The sequence below is a fragment of the Papaver somniferum genome, chromosome 1 (assembly GCF_003573695.1).
Source record: "Papaver somniferum cultivar HN1 chromosome 1, ASM357369v1, whole genome shotgun sequence".
Taxonomy (NCBI): Eukaryota; Viridiplantae; Streptophyta; class Magnoliopsida; order Ranunculales; family Papaveraceae; genus Papaver; species Papaver somniferum.
In genome coordinates, this window is record NC_039358.1 from 228,005,357 (window position 1) to 228,015,708 (window position 10,352).

At 35.1% G+C, this 10,352-nt stretch overlaps 1 protein-coding gene across 1 annotated transcript; it reads left to right on the forward strand.

Annotated features, from left to right (window-relative positions):
* The first annotated feature begins 4,102 nt into the window (after positions 1 to 4,102).
* LOC113318119 (60S ribosomal protein L5-like) lies at positions 4,103 to 6,799 on the forward strand. Its single transcript, XM_026566248.1, has 8 exons — positions 4,103 to 4,185; positions 4,821 to 4,890; positions 4,978 to 5,196; positions 5,278 to 5,357; positions 5,559 to 5,675; positions 5,891 to 6,037; positions 6,148 to 6,317; positions 6,446 to 6,799. The coding sequence occupies exons 1-8, from the start codon at positions 4,183 to 4,185 to the stop codon at positions 6,564 to 6,566; spliced, it is 927 nt and encodes a 308-aa protein (XP_026422033.1). The 5' UTR covers positions 4,103 to 4,182; the 3' UTR covers positions 6,567 to 6,799.
* Positions 6,800 to 10,352: the final 3,553 nt, after the last annotated feature.

The following is a 10,352-nucleotide window of genomic DNA, read 5'->3' on the forward strand; positions in this document are numbered from 1 at the left end:
ATACTCGTGGGAGACGGATTTATCTATTATCATAGACTTTTCTATGTGATACAGACTTGTTTATTAAAGTCTTCGACTTTGGGTCGTAGCAACTCTTACTTGTGGGTGAAATCAGCTAAGGGAATCAAGTACGTAGCATCCTCCTGGGATCAGAGGCGTAAGAGCATAACTATACCTTGGATCAGTGTGAGATTGATTGGGGTTCAACTACAGTCAAGACCGAAGTTAGTTTGGAGTAGGCTAGTGTCTGCAGCGGCTTAATACAGTGTATGTTCAATCTGGACCAGGTCCCGGGGTTTTTCTGCATTTGCGGTTTCCTCGTTAACAAAATTATGGTGTCTGTGTTATTTCTTTTCCGCATTATATTTTGTTATATAATTGAAATATCACAGGAATATCCGACCTTTTGGTTGTTGATTTAAATTGATTGACACTTGGATATTGGCCTTTGGTACCATACAAGTTATCTCTCTTTGATAAAGACTCGAAGATTTCTATTTGCTTGAGTAAAGATCAAACTGAAAGATTGAGATATAAACTCGTTGATATACTTTTTATCTGGATTGAGTATGACTGTCTAGTTGATTCTCTAGAAAGTATATTGGAGTTTGTCCATACAGATTGCTAAGAGAAATATTGGGTGTGGTTGTTGTACCCATACTTTTTCAGCTACCAACATGTATTTCGAGAAATAGATAAGTGAGTTAAACTCGGATCGAAATATCAAATGTGCATCATACGAAAGACTATATCGTATACGACTTTTGACTCAATAGGAGATAAGAAATAATAGAATAGACTTCTGAGTGATAGATAAGTTTTAGTCTCCACATACCTTTTGTTGATGAAGTTCCTCCGAGTTTTTCAATAGATCTTCTTCAGATGTAAGCGTCATGAAGTTTAAAGCTCAACTATACAATCTATCCTAGTCCGAAACTCCTATAGGTAGACCAGAAATGAATACTATAATATTGATCAACTAAACTTGACAAACAAGCTTGAGATAACAATGCTTGCTAGTTCGATCGAGCAATGCTCTAACAAGAAATACTTGTGAGTTCGACGGAGCAATGCTCTTACAAACTCCAAAATAATCATTACGTTACAATGTCTCCTACTACACTTGAGCCTATTTGTTATTCATGTCAACTTTGGAAAAGCAAGAAACTTCCTTTTCAAAACTCTACAAGCAAGTTACCATTGTCCTTAATCCATTGTGATTTATAGGGTCCTTCACCTCACCTTTCTACACTTGGTTACAAATATTTTATTATATTTTTTGATGACTATAGTTGTTTTCATTGGATTTATCCAATGAAAGAAAGGTATGAGAATATCACTTACTTTAAGCATTTCAAGACTTTAAATTAAAATCCATTATCATCAAAAATTCAAACTTTTCAGTGTGATGGGGCTTTTGAACTGGTCATGGTCAATTTAAGTTTTATGTAAATAAAGTTGGTATTACAATAACTTCTTCTTTTCCTCATACACCAACAAAATGGTATGGCAGAGAGGAAAATTAGACACATTATAGAAGTTGGTAATACAATTGCTTTGCAAGCTTGCTTACCTAAGTAGTTTTGGTTTGACTTATTTCTTACAACAACATATCTGATTAATAGAACTCTTTCCAAGCTGCTTCAGTTTGTAACTCCATTTGAGGTACTATTCAAACACCCACCTGATTACTCTTTAATCCTTAAGTGTTTGGATGTACATGTTACCCTTATCTTGTAGCTTACAATCAAGACAAACTAAGTGCAAAATCCTCTAAATGCACCTTTATTAGTTATAGTACTTATCACAAAGGATATGGATGTTATGAAAACAACTCTAAGAAAGTATATATCTCAAGGAATGTAGTTTTTGATCAAACATCTTTTCCATTCTGCACTTGTATCACTACCTCTTGATCCATCTTCTTTTGTTCTCACAAACTATTATCTGCGCCACACTTTAATGATTTGAGGTTCAAACTGATGCAGTACACTGCTAGTATCTTAGATAAGTCTTATAAGTTGTGTTACTCAAACTAATTGGATAACCCAACTTCTAATTTACATTTTGCATCTCCAACTATGAGTCTACGACTGACCTTGTGAACTTTCTAGGTTTTCAGGAAAAAATATCAAATTGGAAAATGTGAAGTCCACTGAGGAAATGAGAAGTACACAATATCATTTTATGTTGTTAATAACATGAAAAACAGCAGAAAATTCTGATTTTAATAATGTTCAACCGCCACAGTAGAATAACTGTTTCATTTTTTATTGATGAAAGAAAAACAGTTGATACTAGTACCAAAGGAAACCCAAGAATATTATATTCTCAAAGAATGATAAAAGTTGCTTAGCTTTTCGGTTTTAAATGTAATTTTTCTTATTTTATCGATCGAAGGCCACATTTACACTCGTGCAATAAATTTTGCTCAGTTAATATTTGTGGTAGACTTAATTTTATAAGAAGAATATTTTAAAGTTTGAATTCCACCATTGACCCAATTATTGGCCAACTCCACCCAACCAGTTAAAATCGTTCACCGAATCTTTATTAACTGGGAGCAAAGAACAACACACCTAGATTAAGAAAATCGCCAATAGTCATCTAATACTCGACTAGGTTATTTGAGATCTGAAGCTTTAATAAGATATATTGTTATTAACGCAAGTTATACGTAATTAAAATTAAAATTTAGAAACTACCAATGTTATTTAAGTAAAACGATGTTATTAAAACTAGATATATAAATTCAACTTAATGGCTAAAAATCTGTAACTCGTTCCGGTGAAAAATTGTTGAAAATCGGCCTCCTCGAGCCATTTAATCACCAATACTCAGATTCGGAAAATAATTGAAATTCTCCCCAACTCCATTACACCCTCAAATAAAATTTGGGTACCATACGATAATTTTGGTCCAAATATTCGTTGAGTAAGATTTACACGAAAAATGGATACTATAATAATTTTCGTCGGAATATTCATTGAGAAAGATTCAAAGGTTAAATGAAAATATGAAGCCTTGGAACAAGTCTTAAACACTGATCACATGTGTAAGACAATACTTCAATTGAACAAAATAAAGCTTTATGAATATTACTAAACACCAAAGTCTCTAAAAGCCAAACAACTATTATTGTTTGTCCAATAATCAAATAAAGTTCATCCACCTTCTTTTCTCTTCCTCCAAACACTCTCGAGTTTTTCTCCTTCCACAGATGCCATAACATTACATAAATCACCTTCCACCAAATATCTTTGCACCTGCCATTAAGATTATTCAGCTTCAATGCTTCAAATAAACTCATCACTATCATTGGGGCAACCCATGACACCTTAAAACCTTCCATAAATCTTGACCAAACCTTGAATGCATAACCACATTCTAAGAGCATATGATCTGCAGTCTCCTCCTCACAACCACAAAACAAAGGATTCTCACTTTGCACAGTGATTCCTCTTTATTTCAACATATTACGAGAAGGTAAAGAATTATGAAAATAAGTCCATAACATGAAGCTCACCAAAGGTGGGACATTCTTCTTCCAAAGATATTTTTCAAAATCACAATCTCCAGCTTCTTGAAGTTTCACCTCATAACTCTCCTTTACATAAAAACAACAAAACAATCAACAAAATATTCCTCTTCATTTAATTGGTGCATTGGACCCAACTCATTACACAACAAATCCCACTCTAACTGCTCAATCACAAACAAATTTCTTCTTATACTGCAATACAAACTACCATTCTGAATCATATGATCTACTGAAGCCAATTTAGTAGTACAAGCCTTGTCTATTGCTGGGAATCTTTAAAATACCACCTGAATTCCAGCTGTCCTACCAGAATCTTATAATTTCTTTTTTGTTAGCAATGAAATTTATAGTAACTTTTTACCTTTTTTTCTTTCTTCAAATCTCTAGCATGAAACCAATCACTAAATGAAGCCCACTAAACATCACAGAGTAGGCTGTCCGGTCTTTGTGGACCTTTTTAGGCCCAAGCTCACATTGGTCGACCCTAACAAAGAAAACCCTAATAATCTACTAAATCTCGGCCGTTCACTAACACCTAGGGTTTATATTTAAGCCCTTTCCATCTTTTGTAGTCGTCTCTCTTTTATCACTGAACAAAGCAGCGGGGAGTAGTCTAGGAGGAGGAGAAACAATCTACAGCAATGGTACGAACCCTAAATCTTTCATTTTCAACAGTTTATTCATCTTCTATATGTAAATCAATGTCTAAGTTCGTTCTCGAAGTTTGATTTGATCTTCTATATGTATTTGCTTTCACATGAAATTGTTTTTTTTGTTAGTTTTGAGCTCCTTTAGGTATAGATTTGTACATATTGTGATTTACTGGTTGTATCGTTTTGATATCCTCAGTAGTTATCATGTTAGGGTTTGTCTTTCTGTTTGTGTCTGGAGTATGAGATGTGATTTGATATATATTGACTAAAATATGTCTGGATAAATATGTCTAGATCTGGAACTGTTCATTTTTCAATTACTAAAATTCTTTTTCTGATTGTGAATAGAGTGATATATATATTAGGTTTTGTATATATTGACTTGATAGATTTTCATATTTCTATTTTGATTGCTGAAAATGCTTTGATTGAAGTTTTTTATCTATTTATGATGAGATTCTAAGATTATATAGGTTTTGTTTTGGATTTTGAAGTGTTATATAAGTTTCAGCTCTTCTATTTAACTTCTATTTGAACTTGTAATTGAAATTGTATTAGGGTGTTTAGACATTGTTTTTTGTGTTTGATGAAAAATTTTAGACTAAATTTGGATCGGTTCTGTGCAGGTTTTCATCAAAGCACAGAAACCCAGGGCTTACTTCAAGAGGTTTCAAGTCAAATTCAAGCGAAGGAGAGGTATATCCTCGTTTGATTTTTGATGTAATTTCTTACATCTTTCGCTGGATTTAATTCGATTGTATTGTTTCATTGTAATGAATGCAGAGGGAAAGACTGATTACAGAGCCAGAATCCGTCTTATTAACCAGGACAAGAACAAGTACAACACCCCTAAGTACCGTTTTGTTGTTCGTTTCACCAACAAAGACATTATTGCTCAGATCATATCTGCTACCATCACTGGAGATTTGGTAATGTGTGCAGCTTATGCACATGAGTTGCCCCGATATGGTCTTGAAGTTGGTCTCACCAACTATGCTGCAGGTAAATATTATGACCTTATTCATATCCTGTTCTATTTTTAGTTATTAGAATGATTCTAATGCCTGTTTTCTTAAACAACAGCTTACTGTACTGGCCTTCTATTGGCTCGTCGTGTGTTGAAGAAACTGGAGATGGATGCAGAGTATGAAGGCAATGTTGAGGTATCTGTTATGTTTATAGTTTTTGGTTGTTTTGTTATGTAGGTAATTTTTTTTGTTGTTCATTTAAACCAGCCATTATTTGGAGAGGGCGAGAGCAGTACTAAGATGGGTGACCGCTTGGGAAGTCCTCTGTTTCCTTTCTAGACGGCTTTGAAGAAGAAGAAGATGAAGAAACTGTTCACTAACAGTTATCACTTGTAGGCAACCGGTGAAGACTACTCTGTTGAGCCCGGTGAAAGCCGAAGGCCTTTCCGTGCTCTTCTTGATGTTGGTCTTCTTCGAACAACTACTGGAAACCGTATCTTTGGTGCACTCAAGGTAACCTTAGCTTCTGCAGTTGTCATGCAATAGTGTTTTCTTGGGTTTTCTTCATATTTTTCATACTCATCATTCCCTTTTCCTAGAATGTCTGGGACCTCTGGGTACCTAATTCTTTGGTATATTTTGGTTTATACATGTTTTTTTCCCGGCTGATGCTTACCTTCTCTTAATTACTGTGGTTGAAATCTAATCATTACTCTACACAATTTTAGGGAGCTTTGGATGGTGGTCTTGACATTCCTCACAGTGACAAAAGGTTTGCTGGTTTCCAGAAGGGTGAAGGAAAGAAAGATGCTGCATTGGACCCTGAGATCCACAGAAAGTACATCTTTGGTGGGCATGTTGGTACATACATGAGGGTGTGTCTCGGGCACTTGCATATTTTTATTTTCGTCGATGAATACTCGTAGTATTGATTGAAATGCTCTTTGGTATTGTTTTCTGAATTCGTGTTGATGACAATGTCCAGACCCTAATGGAGGATGAGCCTGAAAAGTTCCAAACTCATTTCTCTGAGTATGCCAAGAGAAACATTGACGCTGATGGTCTTGAAGCTCTTTACAAGAAGGTGCATGCAGCTATCAGAGCTGATCCTACTGCAAAGAAAACTGAGAAGGCACCTCCCAAGGCCCACAAGAGGTATAGAAACTACTACAATATTTTGTGTTTTGTTTCCCTTGCTTTGCTTGGCTTCATCAATATAGTTACAGATAAAACTTGGTTTTGAGTTGAAATGTTCATGGTTTTTTGTTTTCCATCAACTGCAGGTACAACTTGAAGAAATTGACATACGATGAGAGGAAGAACAAGTTGATTGAGAGATTGAATGCCCTCAACTCAGCAGCAGGAGCAGATGATGATGATGACGAGGATGAGGATGACGAGTGAACTGTCTCTCACCACCCCAAGTAGAATTAAAGCAAAGAAATTTTGGGTGTTCAGCTTTGTGTCTTTTTCATTATATACTTGTTATCAGTGGACAAAATATTTTATATTTTTAGTTTTGTCTGTCTTAATTGCTATGGACCTTGTTAGGCTTTTTGGATGGTTACAAGCTGAGAATCAAATGCAACTCGTTTTTGTTAAGTAGTAAATGATTCTTATGTTGTTGAGTTTTGTGATTTCTTATCTGTTCAGCTGCCTTGTCCTTTTTCTTTAGATGGGGTTCGACAGTCCTTGAGGCGATTCTAGTTTGACAAAGGACTTACAGGCCTTGGCCTTTTATGATGAGATTTCTTATCATAAAAATGAAAGAGTTTTTTTTTGGGAACCATGGTTTTTTTGCAAGGCTAAATTGGGGGCCCTGAAAAATAATTAGGGGCCTCACGCTAGAGGACCAAAAAGGTCATTAAAACCTATTTTGAGTCACCCCTTATCCAAAAAAAAAAGTATAAATGGCTAATTTGCCCTTAATTGGTTAGTGTTAATAGGTAATTTAAGTTAATAGTATGGTTAGATTAAAACCATGACTTTAGAATTAAATAATTGTGTTTTTTTGACTAGAGAAGAAGAAGAGGAAGTTTTAGAGGAATTGTAGACACTATGTCAAAATTCAGAGAAAGAGTCGTCAATGTCGGGTCAAAATTCAGAGAAAGAGTCGTTAACGTCGGGATCTATTCTCCGCTGACTCCGAAATGTCGTCACTACATTATCACAAAAGTTGACTATTTCCCGCCGATTCTGAAACTACATTATCACAAAAAGTTGACGACTAAAACCTGCAATTTTTGCACGTTATGAAAAATCGTCAAGATATTATTTTATTCCATAACGATTCTAATCATCATTTTATCTTTTTGACAAAAATATCGGTATCATTTTATCAAATAAGGAAGAGTCGTTATATAACAAACTTGAAATGGAGTACAAAGATCAAAGGATCGTTGCAGAACGCTTTGTGCGTTAACATTTTTGTCATTAGTGGATAACTAATGTACAAGAGTCGTCAATTTTCTCGCTACATAAACGACTCACATTTTTGTCGTTTAGTGGATAAGTAATGTATAAGAGTCGCTAACGACTCAGCCAATAGCCGTTATCATTTTTCGTTATAGTATAACGACCCTACCATTTTAAGATGACGGCCCTTCCATTTTTTCAGTCGGTGTGGTGATTTTTGGTCATATACAGTTGTTAGTGTATAAAAAGGGATCGTCATATTAGGGTCGTTAATTGGTTCTATTATATATTGACGATTCTATTCTGGGAAAAAATTTTAAACCCAGAAAAAGGATCGTTATCTCCTACACCTTAGATATTAACGATTTTTCATACAAATTACATGAAGATGAAAAATCGTTAGGGAATATAACAATCGAGGTTGACGACCCTTATTCTGTAATTGCTATTTTCCAGTTAAAAACCGTTTTTTTTTTTGGAGGAGAGGACTGATTATTTTTTTGGGTTTAAAATGAAAATGAGTTTAAAGTTAAGGGTTAGTAAAATTTTAAGTTTTAGGTTTAGTGAAGGGTAAAATAGTATTTTCGCTATATTTTGGGGTGGAATAAATTATTTGGGGTGGGAATAAAATGGCCGAGGCCCCTAATTATTTTTTGGGGCCCCCAATTAAGCCTTGTTTTTTTGGGGACCATGGTTCTATTTTTAGTAAGACATTTAGAAGTAAATCTAGGTCACCCCTTATCTAGATATTTATATTAATACCTAAACTACCCTCCTGATTAATTTTGGGTAATGATTAGTGAAATCATTAATGAAACGATTAAGCTAAAGAAGTAGAATTATTGAGAGAGTAAAGTTAGAGAAGATGAAGAAGAAAAACATGGAGAATAAAAAAAAAAATTGAGTTCACTAGTCTTGAGTATTCAAGTGATGATTCAATTGATGATAACACATCTGAATCTTCATCTCCTTCCTCTCCTAGAATATTTGTTAATCTTCACAATGATCCGGATATGAGTTATTTCTTAGAAGGTGATTATATTCTTCCCCAAACTCAATCTCAAGATGAAAACGATGGATTTTACCAACCACAACCGGAGGAAGAGCATTTGGGTTATCAGGTATGCTTCAAACTTAGATAATGTTGGTTTAATTGCTCCAAACTTTCAAAAAAATGAAATTTTTTAAGTAGATTTGGGACAGTTTGGTTACCATGTGTCAAGAACATGTAACCAAACACACCTGAAAGTGTAGTTCGGTTACGTTTTCCAAACTCGCTCGTTAATGGAGGTTTTGGTCTACAGTGTAATGTTCGGTTTGCCCGCAATGTAACCGAACTTTAGGGTCTAGAAGTTCGGTTGCTTTGCAAACAATAACTAACCGAACTTTACGTGAAAATAAAATTTTACCAACTTTACATAGTTCGGTTGGTACGCAAAGTTCATACCGACCAACTATCCAACCGAACTTTAAAAAAAATTATTCCAAGTGTAAGAAGTTCGGTTGGTTCGCAAACTTTTATCCAAAAGCGTATCTAACCGAACTCACCGACAAAAAAAAACACCAAAGTTACAGTGCTATATTCGGTTACCTAATATAAAATGGTAGGTAACCGAACTTTGAACTTAACAATTTATTTGGGTACATCTTGTGTGTTCGGGTTACATATCAAATTGCTCTACCAACCGAACTTAAAGTTCGGTGATATCCTTATTTTGCGAAGGAACCGAACTTATGGACTTGTGTTGTTCTAATACAAGGAGTTCGTTAAAAGTGTTTTTTGCGAATCAACCGAACTCTGAGTTCGGTTAAGAAAAAATTAATTCGTGATAACCGAACTTTTTGCGACGAAACCGAACGTTTTGCGACGTAACCGAACTTTTTTCTAGAAAAAAAACCCTCCATTAAACCTCTCTGCAACTTCCATTTTCAACTCATTTTGATGATTACTTCTCATTTATCCAACCAAAAACGAATGACAAGTAATGGATTTGTGCGAATATCTTTGTTAATGTTTTAAATTAAGCTATATATATATAGGTGGTGGTGGTTGGTGGTGGTGGTAATCGGAGGTGGTGGTGGTATCAGTGGTTGGTGGTGGTGATAATCATAGGTGGTGTTGGTGGTAATCGGCGGTGGTGGGTGGTGGTGGTGGGAGGAGGAGGAGGTGGTGGTGGTAATTGGTGGTTGGTGGTGGTGATAATCGAAGGTGGTGGTGGTGGTAATCAACGGTGGTAGGCGGTGGTGGTGGGAGGAGGTGGTGGTTATATATATAGGTGGTTATTAGGTTGGTTTTAAATTAAATTAGGTTAAGAGTAAGTTAGTCATTTCAACACTTTAGGACACCCCATATAACTATAGGGAAGGTGGCCTAATAAAACCATGGTCCCCTCAAAAAAAAAACCATGATCCCTAAAAAAATCATTCATAAAAATCTCCTTCCCATCTATCCTGAGGTTCTTGTCCATAAGGTAGCAATTTTTGCAGTTGAACGAAAACTGCTGACATGCCAATACATCAAAGATTCATCAAAGATTCAAAAGCATGCTTCAAAAAATAAGAATGGATAGACTGAAAAGCATCTTTCTTCTTCTTCATTAACTTTTTTTTTTAAAGAAAACTTAGGCAGAGCCTAAGGATTTGGATTGCTAATAATGTAAGTGTGGTCATTGTTTAGACAAACATTAGACCCACTGCTAAGGTTCTTACAAGTTATAGCCAAATTCAAAGCTTGGAGATTTTGGCTTATATGTAACAATTTAAGACCCAATAAAA